This window comes from Clarias gariepinus, chromosome 13 (assembly GCF_024256425.1).
Source record: "Clarias gariepinus isolate MV-2021 ecotype Netherlands chromosome 13, CGAR_prim_01v2, whole genome shotgun sequence".
NCBI classification, from domain to species: Eukaryota; Metazoa; Chordata; class Actinopteri; order Siluriformes; family Clariidae; genus Clarias; species Clarias gariepinus.
Genome location: NC_071112.1, coordinates 16,395,108 through 16,419,815, shown reverse-complemented (window position 1 = coordinate 16,419,815; position 24,708 = coordinate 16,395,108). Strand labels below are relative to the sequence as shown.

Sequence of the window (24,708 nt, the reverse complement as noted above, 5' to 3'; positions counted from 1 at the left end):
GTCAGGCTATTTATAATCCAACTAATGATTGACCTGAATCAGACGCATGCTTTCATCACCTGACCCAGGTGCCCTATGGGGAATGAAGTTCCCTTCACACAAACTATAACATAAAAACCCAACAAACAAGCAGAGTCTTTGGGCGCTTTGGCGCCCTCTAGGGGTTAACCCTTACAGTACCCAACCTCAAAAAGCGCTAACAGAGGTCCAGGACTCCCTCCCTAATTTTCAGAGTCTGGCCTCCCGACCCGGCGGCTGTAGACCTTGTCCCCTGGGCCGGGCTGCATGGCCAGCAGGACAGGTTTCCCAGAGCCGGGCTGCAGAGCGGGCACGCCGATCTCGGAGCCGGGCTGAGGAGCGGGCACGCCGATCTCGGCGGCGCTTGGAAGCAGTGGAGCTGAGGCGACGTCCACGGTGCTTGATGGCTCCGGAGCTGAAGCAACGTACGTGGCGGCTGCAGAGCTGAAGTGACGTCCGTGTCCCTTAGGGACTGCGGAGCTGAGGCGACGTCCGTGGCACTGGACTGAGGCTTGGGCACGATGTTTTCCGAGCTTGCCGGCTGAGCAGCTGACTCGATGTCCGCGGCGCTTGCCGGCTGAAGGGCTGACGCGGCGTCCGCGGTGCTGGGCGGCAGCAGAGCTGGAGCAACGTCCGCTGAGCTGGGCGGCGGCGGAGCTGGAGCAACGTCCGCTGAGCTGGGCGGCGGCGGAGCTGGAGCGACGTCCACGAAGCCTGGAGGTGGAGGAAGAAGCGCGACCTCCTCGAAGTCGAAGAGAGGCGGAGGAGGAGGAAGTGCGAAGTCCTCGCTGTCCAGCGGAGGAAGCGCGATGTCCTCACTGTAGATGAGAGGCAGAGGAGGAGGAAGTGCGAAGTCCTCGCTGTCCAGCGGAGGAAGCGCGATGTCCTCACTGTAGATGAGATGCCGAGGAGGAGGAAGTGCGAAGTCCTCGCTGTCCAGCGGAGGAAGCGCTGTTTCCTCTGTGTAGCAGAGCAGAGGCGGCGGCGAAGGAAGCGCGGTTTCCTCCGTGTTGAAGAGCGGAGGCGGAGGAAGTTCGACGTCCTCACCATTGGACGAAGGAGGAGGAAGACGATCGAAGCCCTCTGCGTGGCTCCCGTGAAACTCAGAGCTTGCTGCGCGGCTCTTGTGAATTTGGACGAGCAGGTTTTAGAGTTGTTCTACCTGCTCCCACAGGTTCAGTATCCGCTCTTGATTCTGCTCCGCCCACAACATGCAGAGATTTCTTGTTCCTCTCTCCTTCCATGGCCGCACTGTTTGAGGTTCTTCTTCCCTCTCGCCCCCGCCGTACCTGATCGTCTTGGTCCGTACCTCCTGGTCGGTGGGGGGAAGTCTGTCACCCCGAGCTGCGTCGCTCTTAAATGGTGTTCGCTCACTTCGCTCTCGGTCTTTTCTGTGCTATTCAATGTCGCTCAGGAAGTCCGCTCGCTCTGGCTCCATCGTCATTGCTTCCCCCAAAAAAACATTTAGGGGAGACACCTCTGCTATGCCACTTTTAAGGTGTAGCATTCTGTCACGAACTGGTTGTCTGTGTCGGCGTTGTGGCATAGATGCAGAGGCTGAGATGAGTACTTCCAGATAATCTTTTTATTGTTATATTAAAGCAAAAATGAAAGCTCTTTTCAAAGAGCACTTGGAAATCTTTAATATAACACTTACAGAAAACAACCATCACAAAATAAACATAACAAATGCTACACGCCTGACTGAGCTTCAGTCAGGCTATTTATAATCCAACTAATGATTGACCTGGATCAGGTGCATGCTTCCATCACCTGACCCAGGTGCCCTATGGGGAATGAAGTTCCCTTCACACAAACTATAACATAAAAACCCAACAAACACAGTCTTTGGGCGCTTTGGCACCCTCTAGGGGTTAACCCTTACAGGAATAATATAAACAGACTATTGCAGAAAAACAATCAAAGTCAGGGTTGTGTAATATACTATACTATACTATACTATACTATACTATAATATAATATAATATAATATAATATAATATCCAGTATTCATTGTAAATAATAACATTTTTACTTTCTAATAAATAATTTGTGCTTAACTGTTTAGAGTACTTATATAGTATTATATTATAAATATTATTTCGGAGCATCCATGAGGTAGTTCCTGATTTCACTTATATCACAGTAAACTATAAATGGTTCCCTCACCAGTCTGTCTTTTTTTCTCTCTTTAAATTTGAGTCTCGACATTTCTGTAAAAAATAAAAGCTTGCAGAAGCCTGGTGTTTTCTGAAGTTCAGTTTGAAGGGCTCAGAAAAGTTCTTAACGATATACACATAGCCTTCAACCACCGAAGTGAGGAACCCTATGTAGGCTACCTTAAAAGGAGGTAGAAAGCCTCACAGCAAGCATACTGTATGTAGGATTGCCCAAGACTAAAGGAATGGAAAATATTAACTTTAAAGGTTCCTTTAAAACAAATTGTTAAAATCATGCAGAACTAGGCCAACAGCTTCAGATAATGTTCACATCCACCATCCGAATGAGAAAACATGTGATTTAAGTAGTTTTGACAGTGGCATAATTGTTGGTGCTAGACCAACTGCTGTGTGACTTTCTGTACCTGCTGAGCTCCTATGTTGTTCTCCTAGAGTTTAATTGCACATGAAAGAAATACACTCTATACAACTGCAGTAAACAAGAACCCAGGCTGGTGGAGGTAGTAAAATGGTGTGGGAAATGTTTGCTTCTTACACTTTAGGTACAATAATACTAATCACTCATTGATTAAATGACCCTGCCTATCCGAGTATAGTTGTTAACTATGTCTATACCTTCATGACCACAACTTATTCAACTTTTAGTGGCTACTTCCATTTATACAGTATCACAAAGCAAAATAAGTCTTACCTTGTTTTTATTAACAAGACAATGAGCTTAATCACTTTTACATGTTTGCATCATGTGTTATCCGTCTATGAGGCTGTTTTTAGAGCAAAATAAGGCCATACCCATTGAATAGTGTGTCTAAAAAATAGTAGTAAATAGAGAAAGGGAGGGAATATTGTGTTTTGTTTAGTTTTTTATTTGTTTTCTTTCCTGTTCATTTTTGCTTACTCAATTGCTTTTCTTCAATAAGTGTATAAGCAATAAGTCATTAGGTGGTCCAAGATCACCTGGGAGCCCTACAATTCTTTTAAATAAATATGCAAAAAAACACACTAGTGGAATTTGGCGAAGATATTTACTCCACAATGTAGTCACAGGAGCCCCCTTGTGGTCTGAAATAAACAAGTAACTAATGTCAGATGAGCTTAAGGAAGTGACAACCATAATGTGTTATACCTACTGTATGAACTGTAGGTCAGGAAAACACACAAAAAAAAAGATGTTAGTAAGCACCGTCGCCTTGCACCTCCAGGGTTCAGGTTTGATTCCCGGCCAGGTTCGATCCCCGTCTCTGTGTGCTTGGTGGGTTTCCTCTCACAGTCCAAAGACATGTAGGTTATGTTAATTGGCGTTCCCAAATTACCCGTAGTGTGTGTGTGAGTGTGTGTATGTGTGTGCCCTGCGATGAATTGGCACCCTGTCCAGGGTGCAGAGGTGGGACAAAGTCATTGTTTGGCAAGTCACAAGTAAGTCTCAATTCATTGCCCTCAAGTCCCGAGTCAAGTCCAGAGTCAAGACAGGCAAGTCCAGAGTCAAGTCCCAAGTCAAAGACAACAAGTCTCAAGTCAAGTCCAAAGTCCTACGGTTTGACTTTCGAGTCTTTTCAAGTCTTTTTAGCAGAAAAATAATGTATACAGATTATGTATGGTTGTAAGATCTGTATTTATTAAACAAACCTTTTTTTATGAAAGAACATTGCTCAGATACATAAAAATACAAATGTTAGTAAATGCTAGTAGCAATGTAAAATGGTAGCACATATTCTCAATGAAGTAAGCTACTTCATACAAACAATAACGTTGTTTTCTTCACATAACATTAAAGAACTTTGCTCCCTACCTTGTGTGATACACTCACGTAGGCTACCTCATACAAACAATCCGGTGCTGTGTCGAAGTTGGTTCCCCCATCAGGATTTTTTTTTTAGCCCCACCCCCATGAAAAGGCCACAAGGAACGCGCATTTAAAAGAAGGCTCGCCCGCGAAGGGTTATGTGTGAACCACTGAGATTCTATAGAGTGTGGTAAAGAATAAAAAGGACAGTTAGTGTCCCTGACGAACTCTAGCCAACAGGATGTGTTTCCCTTGTTATCTTGGACATATTTAGAATGATGAACCTCGGCTGAGTCACTTGTAGGCTGTAAACATGTCAGTATTTTGTCTGATATTTCATATCAAATATGCCTTTTCAGCAAAACCATAATGCCAAAATAGAGACCCGTCAGATACAGTCTCAAGACATTAATAATAATAGTAATAATAATTATTATTATATATAAATTAATAATAATAATAATAATAATAATTATTATTATTATTATTATTATTATTATTATTAAATATTATATATTATAATATTAATAATAATAAGTATTATTATAATTAAATATTATATAATAATAATAATAATAATTATTATTATTATTATTATTATTATTATGCGAGATAATTAGCATTTTATCCGTGTGATGTCAATTCACTAGGTCACATTATTTGAATAAACCCAAACTGCATATGAAAGAAATCAGCAAATCATGGGTAGTGTATACCAGTGATTAAATATAAACAATACAACGCATGTACTGACATGTTTACAGCCTACAAGTGACTCAGCCGAGGTTCATCATTCTAAATATGTCCAAGATAACAAGGGAAACACATCCTGGTGGCTAGAGTTCGTCAGAGGATTAAAAAACGCTAACAATTTCCTTTTTGGCCTTTACTGCGTTCTGTAGAATCTCAGTGGTCCGCGCATATAGACAATTTTTTTTATAGCAAAACGAAGCTACCTTCGGTGTCATTTCGCGAACTGGCGCGTTCACGTTGTTGTCACGTGTTGGACGCTGTCGAATCAAAAGAATCTACGGTACTTTGATTGGATGTCGTGCCGAATGCGCGCATGCGCTCTGTCACACACACGCGCACAGGCACATAAACAGAGAAAGAGCGGACCGTGTTAACATACTTTTTATCTTTGGGCTTTTTATGGGAAGTAGCAAGTCTTTACAAGTCAATAGGCGCAAGTCCAAGTGAAAGTCCGAGTTAATTATGTTAAAGTCCAAGTCGAGTTGCAAGTCTTTTTATATTTTGTCAAGTCGAGTCTAAAGTCATCAAATTCATGACTCGAGTCTGACTCGAGTCCAAGTCACATGACTCGAGTCCACACCTCTGCCAGGGTGTATGCTGCCTCGTGCCCTAAGCCTCCTGGGATAGACTCCAGGTCCCTGTGACCCTGAATACAGGATAAAGTGGTATAAAAGATGAGTGACTGACTGACTTAATTATTTGGCTTTAGTCAATTTACTCTTTTTGCTGCTTCTGGTTGTAATATAAACTATATTGGCTACATAATGACTAAACTGCACAAAAGCCAACAGCCTTCATTTGCCCCACATAACCTTGGGAAAAAAAATAGAAAATGTCACATATTACAGTACCCAGGATTCAATTCCATGCTAGTTACTGTAACCTACTGTTTATACTGTATGTACACTCTGCTTTCTACTTTATGATTTACTTTCTTTTGCAGTAGCTTCCAAAAGAGACCACCTGCTCTCACCTCCATACAGTATCTACGTGCTTGTAGTGCAGTTATCTGGCAAGAAACTTCCAAATGGAAATGGTAAAAAGGATCTTCATCCCATGCTATTTAGTCCTAATCCTGTGTGTTGCCGTCATTAGATTATATGTGTGGAAATAAAAATCACACTATCCGGTGTCACAAAAGAGGAAGGTTGCCTTTTGAAAAGGTTTCTTCTTGAAATTCTTCTTGTTGCAGGAAGTTTCCTTTGCACTTTGTCTTCTCTCATCTGTTCACTAGAGATAGATTAAAACTGTAAATGTAATATTTGGGTTTCTGAAATAACTTGTGACAGTCAATTATGAAAAAGCTGTACAAATGAAATAAAGGTGAATTAAACTGACTAATCGTAAAAAGTTAAGCAAAAAGACCATAAAGGTATTGTACATCTTAGACAAGATTACAAGTTCTTTTTTTGGTCCTTCTGTATTAAGATCTATTGATGATTCTGTTTATTACTATCATTTTTTTAAAGCCTAGTGATTATTACATGGCAATACAGTATTAATATTAAAGATAACCTAATAGCTCCTTATTATTGTTTTTTGCCCCTACTTATTTTTTTATTGTAAATTCTTTTCATCTGATTTTAGATTCAAGGGCCTCGCCACATCTGTTTACATAAACTGTACATAAACATCTGTGTAAAGTGTGAAATATTGTAAAATAATAATAATAAAAATAAATTCAGGTTCTCAGGGCCTTTTAATTATTTCCCGCAACATTAGAAAAAGACACACACAAGGATAACTCCAGGGCGCAAAAAATATGCAGGTGGGCAAATTAAACATTATGCACTCATTATATATTTATGACGACACCACGCCCAGCTCATCCTAGAGACAGAAAATCGCCACCCGGACCTGGGGCAGGTGCCATGCGCTGTTCAACTGCGTATTCAATGCCATAATATCTATTGGTAAATAATAATAAATACGTTAACGTGGTAACCCAGTTTATTGTTAATTTTACTATAAAATACCATGACGGAACATATTTACACCTGTATATATCCCGCGGTTTCATCGATTTGTAGCAGAGATTCGTTAACAGAGTCCAGCGAAAGCAGCTCGCCTACTGCGAAGTTAAGCCTTTATTTGTCACATACTGTACATTACTGTGCACAAAAAAAAATTTCTTCGCATAACAGAGAGCAGGGTCAGCCACGATATGGCAACCCTGGAGCAGATTGGGTTAAGGGCCTAGCTCAAGGGCACAACAATGGCAACCTGGTGGAGGTGTGGCTTGATCCACCGACCATCTGATCAGTACTTCAGTTTTGTATGCCTGCAAATTCCATTATACAGTACAGATGAACCAGCCCTGGTTGCTACTGAAGAAGTTGTGCAAGTACTGCTTGACTACATGTCATTTGCTATAGCCTAAAGAGTGGGCACATCACTATGAAAAGGTTAATCACTGCTACTGAAAAAAGACCTGGAAGGTTTTGAAGTAAAATGCAAAATTATTAAATATTAATTATTACTCAATATGAAAAGTGATAATATTGAATAAAAAAAAGGCTGTGCCCTCTGCAGGACAAGTGGACACACATTTTAGAATAGATTTTGAGTTAATAGGTCACATGACCTGGGAGATATTGAAGTAAAATGAAGAATTATTAAATATTAATTATTAATCAATATGAAAAGTGATATTGACAAAAAAGTTTGTGCCCTTTGCAGGACAAGTGGACACACATTTTAGAATAGATTTTAAGGCAATAGGTCCCATGACCTGAAAGGTATTGAAGTAAAATCAATGAAAATTCTATTTTAAAAAATGATTAATAAATATGCGAAGTGATAATATTGACAAAAAAAGTTTGTGCCCTCTGCAGGACAAGTAGACACACATTTTAAACTAGATTTTGAGTCAAAAGGTCTCATGACCTGAAAGGTATTTAAGTAAAATGCAGAATTATTGAATATTAATTATTAATAACAATTTAAAGGGATAATATTAAATAAAAAAGTTTGTGCCCTCTGCAGGACAGGTGGACATACATTTCAGAATCGATTTTGAGACAATAGGTCACATGACCTGGATGGTATTGAAATAAAATGCAGAATTATTACATATTAATTATTAATCAAAATGAAAAGTGATAATATTGACAAAAAAGGTTGTGCCCTCTGCAGGACAAGTGGACACACATTTTAGAATAGATTTTAAAGCAATAATTTGTTATTTTAAATATCAATGTTTATAATATTAATATTATCCGTATTTCAGTCGGACAGTAATTTCCAGACGGTCCCTAACTCGCGCAAGAGGCGACGTGCTTTCGCCGGACTCTGTTAGCAAATCCCCGCTACAAATCAGCGAATCTCTGCTACAAATCTGGTCGCCGGAGCTCGAATATTCAACGTCCAACGTCAGACCAACTTCACCGCGGTCTGTTACATAATCTTTTTTCTCGTTTCAAAACGTCTCCTCGGGAGCTCTTGAACGCTGCCCGTTGAGTCACGCTGCCAACACTGAACAGTGATTGGCTGGTTCAGTGTAAACACCCGCGATGGCGACCGCCTCGCGCTGCTCTCGTGGGAAGTACAGCTGAAGCAGTTAGCCAGAGCTCTGTGAAAATGACATGTGTTCATGTGTATCTGCCGCTATGTTTGTTTTTAGTATCGTTACGCCAAACACTCGGGGCTGAAGTCGCTTTGTGGAATATACAAATCGACGCTAATTCGGTAAGTGTGATACAACACGCGCAGGAAAAGAAACTTGTGACATGTTCATGACTGGACCCTTCCTTATTATGACAGCCGGCTAAGGAAGTCCCATGAGCTAACAATGCTAACATCTAGCATTAGCAATATTCCTGAGGTTTACGGTGTGACACGAGGAGACTGGTGTAGATTTACGTTTTTCACGTCAGTTAGGCGCGCGAGTGAGAGAATTTTAAAAGTAAATAAATAAATAAACAAAATCTACAGTCGTACTGAAAGTAGAAATCTTAAAAAAAATGCTGTGAACCTGGCGCTAAAGTCAGTCTAAACACTGATGAGCTGGCAGAAACCGACACAGCTGTCAGAGTGAAAAACGGACGCGCTTGCAATTACTGTATTTGCGTACACCTGCGCGCGCGCAAGTCGAGGGCTATGGGGGCACAGACACAGCAAAATACCTCATAACACAGCACCCCGAAGCCTAAAACCACAAAAAAGCGATTTCAACCAGTCAGAAAAGTCCCTTCTATAACTGCAGCGTTACTTCAACATAATGTGTAGTCGATTTTGAATAACAGCAATACTTACTGGTGAAGTGTGAATGTAAAAGGTTTAGAGTTTAAAACCAGTAGCAAACCTGTGTGTATTGTAGTTTCTATACAGTACAATTGCTATTTTTGTCCATTTAGCTCCTTTTTTTACTTTTGCCCAGCCAGTTTCATATTTAAAAGCAACCAGCAAGAAAATTAAAATTAACATTAGTGTATTTTCATGATCTCAATATGCATGCTTAAGTTTTTAATGACTGAATGCTGTATGCTGATTCTTTTTGTCTGAATTCGATCCCCTGTCTCCCTCAATGCCACCTACTCAGTACAAGACAAAACAGTCTATAATGGGAGTACTAAATTAAAATTTAATAAGGTTCAGTCAATAAATTTTTTCTGCTGAGTGCTGATGTCCGAGGTTCATGTTTGTGTTAGAATTCAGATCTCTGCAGTCATTGTAAGTCTATAAAAAAATGACCAGTTTAAAACTTTCATAGCATTTCAGTGATAAAAAATTATGGCAAAACTAAACCATGTTAAACATGTGGACAGTTTGAACTTTAAAAGCCTTGTATATTTCCTTGTATTAGTATGAAATACAAACAACAACTTTAATCAGTGTTTAGTTATTCATTTGTATGCTGCTGGGTTGTATGTAAATAAAAGTGAAAGGGGACTGCTTTGTTATACCATGCTTACAGTTTAGGTATTCAGGTCCTTCGGGTGTTAAAGACAAAAAGGAAGTAAATGGTATTAAAGATCACATTATAAGGATACTTTCCTACTAGAGCAGGGGCAGACGTGTCAAGTACAAATATTTTAGCGCATAACACCTGGCGGGTGTCGCACATCGGCGGCTGTAATGCATATTTTCAGCAACAAAAAATTAACTACGTTTTATTTAATTGTTACAAAATAACCATAATCTTAAAATTTAGAATAATAATAATGACTAAAATAAAATAAGTTTCAATTAAATACTTATTATTTATTTTCCAAAAGCAGAGGTGTGAAAGAGCCTCATGTGGCTCCGGAGGCACCGACCCCTGGACTAAAGGTTCACATTCAGTGTAGTTCCTCTGTAATTCTTGATCATTAAAACTCACACTATGCTTACACAGTACGTCCCTGCATATCAGAGTTTTTCTGATTAAACTTACCTGAACCAGGTTGTAAATTTAATTGTGTTTCTGCAGCAGGATTTGTTAGAACATTTTACTTTCTTCTCCCAGTTCATCAACTTGTCACTCAGTATTGTACTGCCTTGTGTTTTAATGTAAAATCATACACAAAAGACTTACACAACTGTAATAGAGCTTCACACATCCAGAAACAACACAACAGAAACAAAAGTAACAGAAAAACTTCTTGTCTTTTTTTTTTTTTTTTTTTTTGCTAAAGACTATTTTGGGTCAGGGAATGTGATGAAACTGGTTCTGCACCACACATTGGTTAAACAAGACGCATTGTGATCAGTGTAATGTAACCATCATACTTCAGAAATATAATCTCATGTTTTTGTTTTGTTTTTTTAGCCAAAAAATGCCATTTTTCGTAAGACTTTGTATTCCAACACCACTATCTTCATGAAGTGTAAGTTGTGGACATTTTTTTAACTTTCCTGTGTAATTCTGGTCTATGTAGATCATGTCTTTGAATTATTGTAAAACAAGTATTAATAACAATAATATAGTGAATAATTTAAATAAATTATTTTTTTATACAGTTGATGGAGATTTGGCAGCATGTAACCAGAAAAAAATGACTTTTAATGTTAGTTGGTATCTGCGCTCATCTTTCTGCTACAATGAAGTATTCAGCACCCCTGTAAGTAAATAATAACATTGCACAAGAAATTATAATTTATGTAAATCTAAAGCTCTAGACAAAAATATAGATATTTTTCCTTTGATATTTTATTTTCCTAGACTGTTTTAGTGAAACTGATGTACGTTTTTGCATGCACAAGTTGTTCAGGTTGTGTCTAAGCTGCTGAATGTGCCTGTAGATTGTTTTTTTTTTTTTATTGAGTATTTAAATGAAAGATTGGTTATAAAACTCTTTCCCTTTTCATTACTGTCATCACACTAATTTGAAGAGGCTGTTCCTGCTGGGTGTAAAATGTGCTTGGCATTGGTTGAGTATGTCATTTGGCTAAATGAACTTAGGATAAAAAAAATTAGAGTAGCAATTTCCATGATTTTCAACAAGAAAAAATACCTAAAAAAAAAAGTCTGTTAAAAACTCTATAAGATGCCACATGCTTCTAAATAACTATAAAACCATCATTCAAAAAAGCTATGAAAGTCCATTTTCCCCAGGAATGTAGCTAAGACAACACTTGCATATACAACAATTACACATATATTGTATAAGAACAAGGTGTGGTTCTGTGTAACTTGTCTTACGACTTATTATTTGCTTAAAGAGGTAATCAGTAGTGTTTGGTAAAGGATAGTTCAGTGTCAGTTGTGAAAAGTTAGCATGGTCACATAAAAAAATACTTAGAAATAAAAATAAAGGAAATGAGTCCGGACTTGTTGACTGTAGCTCTGAAGCTCGCTCCCTGCAGGACAGTGCAGCAGAGGCCATGTTTGGTTTGGATCACATGCTAAAGGATGACTGGAGCGGCTTCTATAGCCAAGGCTACATCTACTTTGACAACTGTTCTGCTCTCTTCACCCCTAAGGTCTGTGTATAGAAACATTCAGCTCATTAGTTGCTGCATGCCTACAAAAAATGCTTAGTAGCACAAATAATTAACTTTATTTTATTATTATTTTTTTAAATAACAGTGATTATATTTTTCACTTTGTTCACCTTATACTTATTGTATTGTTATATATCCTTTTTCAGATTTATTATAAAGAATTTCAGCCATTTCTGTCTCTCAGTCCTCAAGTAAGTTTATTTGTTGACTTTATTTTGTTGCTATTTCTTTTGAGTAAGATATAGATAAAGTTTATATAAAGAAATGAAATAGATACAAGTAGATTGAAGTCACAAGACATTTATGATGGGCAACAGTGCACCATTTTTTACTATCAACATTAAGAAAGGAAATTATGAGGGGTGTTCAAGTCAAACTGGGACTATTGATTGCTCAGAATAACAGAAAAAATATGGGAGTAAAAACTACTTTTATTTCTCTTTATAATCTCCTGCTCCTAATCTCATGACCATACTGTACTTGAAGTCTTCTGTAAATGTCAAACGGGTTTGCTCCTTCATTCATGAGAAATCTCATGAGATGTTCTTAGATGACTTGAACGCCTCTCGTTGTTAGTGGCCTAACATGCTAATCATGCATCTCTTACAGGGTGGCAAGAATATAAACCAAACCAGAAATATATGGGAAGAAAAACCAGTAAGATCTTTCTCACTTATGCTTCACGCAATCCCTTTAATGCAGTTTTAAACTTTCTAAGTTTACACTTTTTAAACAATACTTGATCAATCCAAAGTGTGTAAAATTCAAACAATGTCTGTACATAAAAGATTAGAAAGGCTATATTTTGCATTCTGTTTTATACAGTATATAAATGCAGTTGCCAGATCATGGTCAGACAGTCCCTACATGTTTATTGTGAGGCTCCAAACACAACAACATCCAGAGGCCAGTAGAGGGCGCAGAGAGACGGGGGTACAGGATGCAACCAGCGAGTCTAAGGACCATTTATTTATTACAAGTATTTAAAGGATTTTACATATTTAATCTTTTTTATATTGATTTGTATTAGCTTGCTCACAGTAAAAAGTTAATGCATATCTGAAAATGAAGCCTAATTGTTTGTGTGTGTGTTTACAGTGACTGTGGAAATGAAGGGTTCTCACGAGTACTCCTCACCTGCTGACTGGCCTTTAATGATGGTGAGTTTGTTCTTTTTTTGAATCATGGATGTTTTAAATTATTTCAAAGTGGTAATGTATTAATTAATTTATTCACAAAAACACTATCAGCAAGGCCAGTTAGCTGGTACTGAAGCTCTGTTTTCTGTGTTTTCACAGTTCTTTATGACTATGTGCATCGTGTATGTGTTTTTCGGAGCTCTGTGGCTTCTCTGGCTAGCCTGTTATTGGCGTGACCTTCTCAGGATCCAGTTTTGGATTGGCGCTGTAATCATCTTGGGCATGTTGGAGAAGGCAGTGTTTTACTCTGAGTATCAAAGCATCAGATACAACGGCGCTTACAGTTAGGACTTTGACTTTATCTGGGCTTATTCATCACTACTTTGCTGTTTAGTGGTAATTTGATTTGTTTTTATTTTTATTTTTAGACCAGAGTGCTGTTATCTTTGCTGAACTGCTGTCTGCACTGAAAAGATCCCTAGCTCGGATCCTCCTGATCATAGTCAGTCTGGGTTATGGTATTGTAAAGTAAGTATAAGTACTTCTTATACTAGAGTACATTTACTAAAGACTCCCCACTTGATATAAATCTTAGTGACACTACCAGAGAGGTGTTTTAAGTTATATATAAACTATCTATTTAGATTTAGCTTAAAAACACACAATGTTTCTCTGGCTCTTGTGCATTTAACCAAAACTAACATAGCCAAACATTTTACAGTATGTCTGCACATATTCAGATGGGTTTCTCCAATTGTCTTAGCCAACAAGGTCTTTGGCTCGATGATTTTAACATAATGCAGCCACCACGTTAAGTATAAAAGGCTGCTTCTTTCATATTAAATAGTGTGCTGTCTATTTAAACTATTTTACCTATAACTAAATTGACTTGTGATTTTAGAAAACAGGTCAGCTTTATATTTAAGAGAGCAGTCCCTAATGCTGCATTTTGTCATTGAACACAATATTACATAATACATAATATATACAATTAGACTGTAGAAAATTTTGTGGAAAACCTCCTAACTTTCTGAAAGAAAACTGTTCTGCTTTTATACAATTGTGTAAAAGTTATGTTTTTGTGCAAAAACAAAATAAAAGTAATATTATCGTAGTGGGTTTTAGTATTGGGCAAATACCACCTCAGACGACATAAGCAATGGTCTTAGAGAAGCTATTGTTGCTGCACATCAATCCAGAAGCTTATAAAAACATTTCCAAACAATTTGGAGTTCATCGTTCATCGTTCTACAGTAAGAAAATTTATTCATCCCAACACATCCACCCCAAGGTCAGGCCATGCAATGCTCAAAGAAATATAAAAAACCCAAGGTCTACATTTCAGACCCTACAAGCCTCACCGGTCATGTTAATCAGTGGCGGCACAATTAAAAGAAGATCGAACAAGTGTGGTTTGTTAGCTTCTATCTAAAAAGCAAAACTGCATATGAAGAAACCTTAAGGATTCCATTTTTAGCAAAAACCTAACAGTAGTGATGCTAAGATGAGGCCTCTTTTAGATTTTTAGGCTTCCCAGCCAATAGTTAAAAAAAAGGTTAATTTCATGAAGCTTCATTCTAGGGCTCATTGTACTGCCATTTAGTGGACAAATTTTCTGTAGCACTAGATAGTAACATCGCAGGTCAAAAATTTTGTGTGCATTTTCCTTCTTTACCTATTAATTAAGTAGTGAATGTAAATAAATAAGAAGTAAATGTAAAATTAATTGTGAAATGCAAAAAAAAGTTTTCTGAATCTTGATTTATGAATTTAAGAACAAAAATTTCCAGTATAATGATTCAGTCACAAACCAGAAACACAAGGCTTTGTTTGTCGTTGGTCACATGACTCTGAAGGAATCAACACATGCCATGAAACGAGGCTTCATTTAGACACACCTTACTCTGCTCAATACAAGCTTTGGACCTTCTTTGTCACAGTAACATTACTACCAAACAGCATTAGCATAAGCATTGGGCTTATTTTTGTAGCCACATGACCTGGGCACCTTGCAGTCATTGAATCAACCATGAACTTATTTGTATACCAGCATATTCTAGAGGCAAATTTGAGGCCATCTGTCCGACAGCTAAAGTTTGGTCAAAATTGGGTCATGCAACTGGACACTGAGCCAAAGCATATCAGTAAATCTACATCAGAATGGCTGAAAAAAGAATCAATGTTTTGGAATGTCCTAGCCAAAGTCCAGACCTCAACCCAACTGAAATGCTGTCTTGGGATATTGAGAGAGCTGTACATATGCGAATTCCCAAAAACTTTGTTGAATTTAAGCAATGTTCAGAAAAGGAATGGACCAAAGTGATGTTGACAAATTGACAAAGTTTTTGCTGCTTAAGGTGAATCATTGGGTTAACTAGCATTGCACACATTATTTTTTAGCTTTTTAGCTTTATTTTTATTTAAAAAATAATGGCATGGTGAAAAAAGATACATGATGTCGCTTGTCTGAGGTTGTATTTGCCCAATATTAAGACTCACTATGATTGGATGAATTTTTTATTGTTTTGTTTTTTCCAAAAAAAAAACACCTTACAGGTAAAAGAGTAATTTCACTCATTAATGTATGTGGAAATAAAAGTCATAACATGAGCTTGTTTTTAAGGCTTGGTTTGAGCGTTTGCTTTGTTGTTGACTCAGACCCAGGTTAGGGACAACAGTACCGAGGCTGGTGGCTGTAGGGTTGATTTATCTGATCTTTTCTTCTGTTGAGGGCGTCCTCAGGGTAACTGGGGTGAGTGATCTGACTTTGCATTTAGAACCCTGTTATAGATCATGTGTGTTTATATTATATATTTTTTAAAAAAACTTACTTATTCATAGAATATGTTTCGTTTGTTGCTTTCTTTACAGAGTTTCTATGGCACAGTCGCTCTTATTGCCAGTCTTACTCTCTCTCTCACTGATTCCTGTGTCATATGGTGGATATCCTTTTTACAAGACCAAGTACTGTTCTGGCCAGTCCACACACTACAAGCATTACATTGCAATAAGACATTAACACTTATTTTGAGTGCATTACACAGTACTAACTTATGTTTAGAGATAAGTTGTATCAGAGGGAACCCATGAATAACATTGTTATACTGTACATATTTTTTGTTTTGTTTTTTTCTTTTAAAAAAAGTATTAACTTTTGTCTTATTTTTGGTCAATCACAAGGTGTTAAGCATGTGCTTTTGGTACAGTTCAGTTTAGATGTCTTTTTTATTTTTAAGATTAAGTATAACATTTTGTTCTCTTCAATTAAATCATCCATTTATTCAAATCTAAACCATGATGTTACCAGTATTTAAAGTTTAAAATAAAAATAGAAATAATGAAAATTTAAAATTTAAAATAATAATCTATACATTTAAAATAATCTATCAATTAAAATAGGTAAAACACAGTACTGTGCAAACAAGACCTATACCTTTCAGTTACTTTCTTCATAAAAATAAGTGCTTTTCACTGTGTCTCAGTAACCAAAGACGAGGCCAAAGGCTTTTCCCAGACTCTCACAAGTATTACATTTACTATTACATTTTAGTATTAGATACTAACCTATTTAAACAGGAAAAAAGTAATTTTTTTAACATTTGTGACTATCAGTAGAATTAGAATTTTACTTGCACACTTAAACAAATGATATAAAATATATAATGATATAAGGGGAATGATATAAGATAAGAGGAACTTTTATTTATCCCAAGGGAAATGCTTTTGTTACAAACATGCTCAAAGGAACAAGAAAAATAAAAGCATACAGTAAGTAACAATAAAATGAAAACAATATACATAAGTACAGTAAATAGTAATAACAACAGTGGAATAGTGCAAATAGATAAAAATAAAATACAATAAAATACAGTAATTAAACATAAACAGAATTATGTTACTACTGTATGTTATACGAGGGGGGGATTTAAGTCCAGGGGGATTCAAGTCAAACCAGGACATGTCATGAAATTTGTCATGAAGGAAAGTATAAACCTGATTGATATTTATTAAAGACTTTCTGTACAGTACAGTAATGAGACACTTAAGCCCAATCCCAATTCTACCCCTTACCCCTACACTTAGCCCTACCCCTCCGTTTGGCGCGTTCACGTGAAGGGGTAGGGGTGTCTCATTTTTCTTTTGGTTGGAGGGGTAGGGGAAGGGAAAGGACCAGATAGCCCTCCAAACGAAGATTTTTCGGGACCTCACTTCAAACGAAGGTCTAAGCTAAATTTTTAATATGGCTGCTCACTCGAGCAAGCAGACCCATAAATGTAACAAATTTTTGCCATTAATAAGGATTTTTAGGACAAGTTTTCATTATATGTAGAGGTCCTTCTCAAAAAATTAGCATACTGTATTGCGATAAAGTTCATTATTTTCTGTAATGTACTGATAAACATTAGACTCTCATATATTTCAGATTCATTACACACAACTGTAGTAGTTCAAGCCTTTTATTGTTTTACTATTGATGATTTTGGCATACAGCTCATGAAACCCCAAAATTCCTATCTCAAAAAATTAGCATATTTCATCCGACCAATAAAAGAAAAGTGTTTTTAATACAAAAAAAGTCAACCTTCAAATAATTATGTTCAGTTATGCACTCAATACTTGGTTGGGAATCCTTTTGCAGAAATGACTGCTTCAATCCGGCGTGGCATGGAGGCAATCAGCCTGTGGCACTGCTGAGGTGTTATGGAGGCCCAGGATGCTTCAACAGCGGCCTTAAGCTCATCCAGAGTGTTGGGTCTTGTGTCTCTCAACTTTCTCTTCACAATATCCCACAGATTCTCTATGGGGTTCAGGTCAGGAGAGTTGGCAGGCCAATTGAGCACAGTAATACCATGGTCAGTAAACCATTTACCAGTGGTTTTGGCACTGTGAGCAGGTGCCAGGTCGTGCTGAAAAATTAAATCTTCATCTCCATAAAGCTTTTCAGCAGATGGGAGCATGAAGTGCTCCAGAATCTCCTGATAGCTAGCTGCAGTGACCCTGCCCTTGATAAAACACAGTGGACCAACACCAGCAGCTGACACGGCACCCCAGACCATCACTGACTGTGGGTACTTGACACTGGACTTCAGGCATTTTGGCATTTCCCTCTCCTCAGTCTTCCTCTAGACTCTGGCACCTTGATTTCCGAATAACATGCAAAATTTGCTTTCATCCGAAAAAAGTACTTTGGACTACTGAGCAACAGTCCAGTGCTGCTTCTCTGTAGCCCAGGTCAGGCGCTTCTGCCTTTCTACCCTGAAGGGGTAGTAAATAGAATTGGGATTGGGCTTTAGCCTCACTAAAATATTTGAACGGTGCAAACATTTTAAAGAAGGCTCTACGTCTGGGAGTGACCCCAGCTGAGGTGGCTTGTAACCCACTGCAGTTTCTCCCATAAATATTCAGGAAGTAAAAAGCCTGATTTTTGAAAACCGATGGACAACTTGTTGGCAGCTTGTCAAAGACATGTATCTGTCTGTGAGAACTGTACACACATTCATTTACAAACACCACTTGCAGTAACGACTGGGAGTTATTGCTACATCCCCGTACATTCATTACTCCAAGCGATTGCCTCATGTTTGGGCCACTAAAGGAGTTCCTGTTAGGCCAGCATTTCAAATGTGAAGCAGCCATTCTTTCATGGCTCTGAGAGAGCTGAGTGTTAAGAAAACCTTATTTAAAGAAATACAGGTAGTTTTTACGCTTATACGTATGCACTGTAATTCCATACAACTTGACGGTTATCCAGTCATATTAGCAGAATGGGAGTAACAGTTGTGTAACCTGAACTGGTTTTTAACCCAGTGATTAGATTTGAATTAGAAGATCTCATGAAAGGCAGTGGCACCATGGTGTTCAACAGTTCATACTGGTCAAAAGCCTGTGCACATAAACAAAATTGCAGACATTATGCCTCAGTAAAGTCTTTAATATTCTAAAAATATGAGAAAAAAAAGATAGATAGTGTGCAATAGATATCAGACACTTGGTGAGCCCTGGCATAGGCACTGAGGTTAGGTACTTTGTTGCTTTTAGTTGATTTTTCTCTTTATTTGATAAAAAAAAAATGTTTTCCTAATTTTTCTGTTTGTTTCTCTTTTTGTGTTCTCCAATACTCAAATTTCTGTCTGTTTGGCCTATGAGAATGTAATTGTCACAGACCTTAACTGAATCGCACGTTTTTATCAGTCTGTCTCAAACGATTCGGCTCCTGAAGCTGCGCAGAAATGTGGTGAAGCTCTCATTATACCGGCACTTCACCAACACACTCATCTTCTCTGTTCTGGGTGAGTTGGAATTCTGTATGTCCGAGTTTCATTGAATCTGTATGAGACATCATGTACATTATGCTCTATGTTCTGTTTATATGCGCAGCTTCAATCATATTCCTCATATGGACAACCAGACAATTCAAGTTTGTGGACTGTCAGTCAGTGAGTAGCACACTTGCTTGGCTGTGATATTAAGAGAAACTGTGTCGTTCTGCTGAAAGATCTGAAACCGTTTTTGTTTGATCAGGGCTGGAGAGACCTGTGGGTGGATGATGCTTTCTGGAGGCTGCTCTTCTCCACCATCCTGCTAGTCATCATGGTGCTGCTTCGACCCTCTGTCAATAGTCAAAGGTTAGAAGAATGTATTGAACTTAAGCATTAGAAACTACTAACTCACGTGAGGAAATCTAACAACAGCAAAGAATTTTAAATGATAAAAGCATCACAACATGTGGTTCTGATCAAATGCAAAGCTGAATACAGCGAAACCTTTGATTGCGAGTAACGCGGTTTGCGAGTGTTCCGTAAGATGAGCAAGTCTTAGTTTACGAGTGCCGATTATTATGTATCACGCATATGCTTCTTGTTTTAATGCCGAGCGTCACGTGATCACAACTGAACCAATGATTTTTCTCTCTCATGTGCTGCGGAATTGTGGGTAATCGTCTTCCCTGCTGGGTCTTAGTACGCGTCTCTTAATGGTATAATCAACATCCGTGCACGCATTTTCTCCCTCAGCCTGTCGTTATGTGTGTGCGCTTGTAATTTGACTCTCTCTCTCTCTCTCTCGCCTTTAGTGTGTGGTGTTTGTGAACCGACACAGTGTCAAATCATGCCTGCACACATATAACAATAGGCCCAAACACACACACATACACACACACACACACACACACACACACACACACACAGCGCCTGCATGGATAAACGCAAACACTTATCTGTCGGAATTTATTTTTCCTTTTTTTCATTAGAAGGTTAAAAACCATTTTCTCCCTCAGCCTGACGTTATGTGTGTGTCCATAATTTTATGGGAAAATTTCTCCCTCAGCCTGACGTTATGTGTGTGTGTCCATAATTTTATGGGAAAATTAAATTTGGTTTACGGGTGTTTTGGAATACGAGCCCACTTCCGGAACGAATTATGCTCGTAATCCAAGGTTCCACTGTATCTGGTTTATAACAAGCTTTCTAATTATTTTAATGACTGCGTGATTGTATCTGCTTTTAAATAATTAAATATTTCCTTTACTTAGATTTTCTCATTCTTCACTTATTGATGATGATGATGACGATGATGATGATGAAGAGGCCAAGGAACCTATGCTAGATGAAGCCTTTGGTAGGGTCATTATATTTATAAAGATCTTTATCTAATCACAGTAACAGTTAAAAATTCTAAAAACAACATATGTTTTTTTTTAAGTCTGTGCACATTGTAGTCTCAGGCTGTTCTTGGCATACTTGTAAGGAGTGCAATTTTTTATGTATTTATTTATTTTGCTGTTGTACCCCTTTCTACGGAGCCCCTTAAGGGACATGGTTGGGGGGTGGGGGGGTTATCTGAAAAAAGAAAAAAAAAGAACGGAAATGGGACGCAAAAACGAAAACTGGAAAAAAAAGAAAAAAACGGGACATGGGACAAAAGGGCAAGGGGGTGGAAAAATCTTTTGGGTAAAAAAATCTGGGGGAAAAAAACAGGACATGGGACGCAAAAGAAAAAGAAACTGGAGAATAAATGTAAAAAATCAAGCGTTACTGATTTAGTTCAGCAGGTGGCTAATTAAAGTTACTGTACACGTGCATTGTTAAATAGGCATGGAGAGAATAACTGAGTTTTACTTTCAGCTTGGCCTAAAATATAAAGACATTCAGTTTGTACATTTTTTTTATTTTTTTGGGCAAACTGAGTTGCCTTTGAGCTTACCAAGAGCAGTTTTTTGTCATACAATAACCCTCCTCGAACCAACCTGGCCATTCTCCTCTGACCTCTCTCATCATCTAGGTGTTTCTGCCAAAAAAATAATAAAAATACTCAGTGGATGTTTATGTTTCGTAACATCATTCTGTATATGCTGTGTTGTGTATACTGTTGGGTGTGAAAATCCCAGGAGGTCAGCAGTTTCTAAAATTATCACACCAGCCTGTCTGGTACAAACAGCCATGCCACCTAGAGGTGACATTTTCCCCATTCTTATGCTTGATATAAAAATGAATTATGAGAAGTTTGTTCCCTGAGGGATTTTTCCCCAATTCAAAACAACATAATGACTGCTAACTGATGACTGAATTTAAATTATGGAAATAATTATTTGGAAGTCAGGTTAATTATAATCATGTTATATCTTTCATTTTCAGAGGGAATGAAAATGAGAGGAGCAAAGTCTGATGCAAACAGCAGTCAGAAAGCAAGCAAAGAGGTGAGAATGACATTTAATTTCAGTCAGGGTATAGAGTTGTGTATCCTTTATCAGTATTGTGTTTGTAGAACCCTGACCCAAATTTGGTTTATTATCCACTATCTTCCAAATGACTAGGACACAATTTCATGTTTGAATAGCCTTGGATTTTACCAAACCTTTAAAAGTTATGTGTTGTCATTAAGTCATGATGTATCACCTATAGAGCTGCCAAGATGAAGACCTAAAATGGGTTGAAGAGAACATTCCTACGAGTGTAGTTGATGTGTAAGTAAACATTCATAAATTAGGCTGTGTACAATAAGTAGCCTTCTATATCAAATATAAATGTACAAGAGGAAATGATGCTGCAGGATTTCTTCTCTTCCTAGCAATTTTTTAGTTCTAAAGTAATGTCTTTTTCTACTTTATGTAGAATGTACATAGGATGTACAAGAGGTTTTAAATCTTATATCTTTACCTGTAAATTTAATTTTATGTTTTATTAAGCATTATAGTAGCGTTAACTTCATCATTATGTTGCGTTCCATAGCTTTTTTTGCAGCACAATGCTTTTATTATTTTGTATGCATGTTCATGTTGTACATGTCCCTTTTCTGCAGAGCTTTACCTGTGATGTTGGATGACGAAGAGGTAAAGTGATTAATGTTTTTCCATGTCTCATGATCATGTTTTTTAGCTTATTATCAGACATTTTCCTACTAAATCATTGGTCAAAAGCATGCTGTTTTATTTACATTGTCTTTCTTCCACTTCTCAGGAACTTCTCAAAACCAAGATTGAGAGGTCCAAAATGGAATAGAACAGTAGCAAAAGAAACATTATTGGTATTTCATCAGCATAGCTAAGAACTTTTATCAAAAATATAAAATGTGATTTAATTAAGACCAATGACTATAAACAAATATTTATATTTTATTTATATGAGGGCAAAAAAGTGGAAACAGGTCTTAAACCAAGCTGTGGAACTTAAAATAAAGGTTCTGGAAATTCTGATTAATAATTTGTAATTTTGCCATTTACATTGTGCATCTTTAGACATGCACTGATGGTTTAACTGGGACATTATTAGAAAATTTGTCTTTTACTGATCACCTTTATGCCCATGAGTGCTCAGTTATGAAGGATGCTATTAATAACTGTTGAACCTGCTCCTATGACACTGTCCTCATAGTGAAATATTTTGCTCCTTTTTCATATTTTACCTCTCACTCAGGCATATACATGTACTTCAAAGCTGAAGTGTCGCAGTTAATACAGCTAATGGAAATACTACTGATAGTAACAACAAATTGCAATAATTAATTAGAGATTAAAGAAGTTTATTTGAAAAAATATTTATTATTATTATTATTATTATTATTATTGTAGTAATCTACTAGAGATAGGTTTCCTACATGGGCAAGAATAGCACAAAGTACTTAAAATAATATGACTTCTGTTGGACTCCGTAGCTAGCAACACTCCACTTATATGTTCATAGATGAGTTTAAATCTTGTATGAGTTTAAAAAGTGCACAAGATGCTCACGAATTGCCTTCCATGTTTAGCTGCAGTTCAGGTAATCTGAAATGGCAGCTGATAATGCCGATTAAGCTGGTTATTAATTTAGCAACAAACAAAAAAAAAGCTTATATAGAGATATTTTTTACACAACTGAAGACCATTGTTTTGTGTTATTTGTCTATATGGACTTTTTTATATTTGTATTGCCTTAACTGCAAACAGGTGACAAATGAAAGTACAATAATAAACAACATTATTGGTCTTACCGTTCTTACGTGTGAACATATTGTCCACTAACTTTCTCAGTTATCCAAAGAACAGCTGGAAACCCTATTGGCTGATGTGTTTTAGATACTGTGGATCTAAATGCAGATGTTTGTGACTGTAAGATTGTGTAACCTGTACTTCAATATTGAATCTTCTTAAAATGTCTAAGTTTGACTTTTTTTCTTGCCATGTTGATTTAAACTTAAGGTGAGTTTGGCATACTCAGCACTTTTTACATGCCACAAAGCAGGGTAACATGTAAAAAAAAACATTTGTGTTCATTATGACAGGTTTTCCTTTATTTGGTCAACCATCTGTAGCTTTGCTTTTATTTTTAAATATTAGAGCATAAGTTCCTTGTTTGATGTCATTGTGTGAATTAATGAATGGTATTAAACTATTTCATCTTTTGCCACTTTTTTTCTTGTAATTATTTACATTTCTTTGTTCTAAGGAATTTACATTTAAGTAATAATCCACTTTAAGCATACATCTAACAGCTGCTTTATTAAATATGTGTCCACCTTGTCTCTATGCTTATTGACCATTTAAATCACCTATGCAATGTATGGGTGGTTTTTACAATCTGCATGGGTATAATTACTGACTGTACTGTAGCACTCCTCTGGCACATTCATCAATGTTAAGAGACACCACAGACAAAAGATACTTTTCAGCAAACAAATGACACTGCTGTGGTTTTTTGTGTGTGGTACAATTATATGTAGATGCAAAATTATTTACTGATATTTTAGCTGAGGCAGTCCTTAAGCCTGCAGCCTTCAAAAATACCGGATCTTATCCTCTGTGCTTTCACTGCCATATGTTTACTATCAACATGGTTCTCAAACTAGGGTGCAGGAAGAGTAGACAAGGGGTCTGCATTTTCCTTTAATAAAAAAATAATAATTAGAAGTAACAAATAGTAATTATCTTAGTTGTAAAAGGGTACTTTAAAGAATGGGCCTAATTTTAACATCAAAAATTTGAAAAACAACAAGTATGACACGTTGGCCTCGCACCTCCAGGGTTAAGGGTTCGATTCCCGCCTTGGGTCTGTGTGCGTGGGGTTTACATGTTCTCCCCATGCTTGGTGGGTTTCCTCGAGGTTCTCTGTTCTCCTTCCACAGTCCAAAGACATTCAGACTAGGTTAATTGGCATTCCCAAATTTTCCATAGTGTGTGTGTATACTCTGCGATGCGTTGACACCCTGTTAAGGGTGTACGCTGCGTCATGCCCCAAGTCTCCTGGAATAGGCTCGAGGTCCCTGCAACCATGTACACAGGACAAGCAGAATAGAAGATAAGGATGCAAAAAGTTTGTTTATATGATACAAAGTCTAAAGCTATGCTTGATGACCACTTTAATGGGAACACCTGTATACCTAGTCATGCATTCAGTTATCTAATTAGATAAATAGTGAATGGTGCAATAAAGGAAAA

At 37.4% G+C, this 24,708-nt stretch overlaps 1 protein-coding gene across 1 annotated transcript; it reads left to right on the top strand.

Annotated features, from left to right (window-relative positions):
• The first annotated feature begins 8,041 nt into the window (after positions 1 to 8,041).
• Positions 8,042 to 23,536, top strand: LOC128536112 (transmembrane protein 87A-like). The gene is made up of 20 exons (XM_053510274.1): positions 8,042 to 8,421; positions 10,484 to 10,541; positions 10,675 to 10,775; positions 11,521 to 11,637; positions 11,805 to 11,849; positions 12,268 to 12,315; positions 12,484 to 12,637; positions 12,757 to 12,818; positions 12,957 to 13,140; positions 13,226 to 13,325; positions 15,456 to 15,549; positions 15,669 to 15,740; positions 18,979 to 19,087; positions 19,176 to 19,234; positions 19,320 to 19,423; positions 20,329 to 20,414; positions 21,431 to 21,492; positions 21,698 to 21,759; positions 22,095 to 22,125; positions 22,253 to 23,536. Exons 1-20 carry the CDS (start codon positions 8,314 to 8,316, stop codon positions 22,292 to 22,294), a joined length of 1,698 nt encoding a protein of 565 aa, XP_053366249.1. The 5' UTR covers positions 8,042 to 8,313; the 3' UTR covers positions 22,295 to 23,536.
• The last annotated feature ends 1,172 nt before the right edge of the window (positions 23,537 to 24,708 follow it).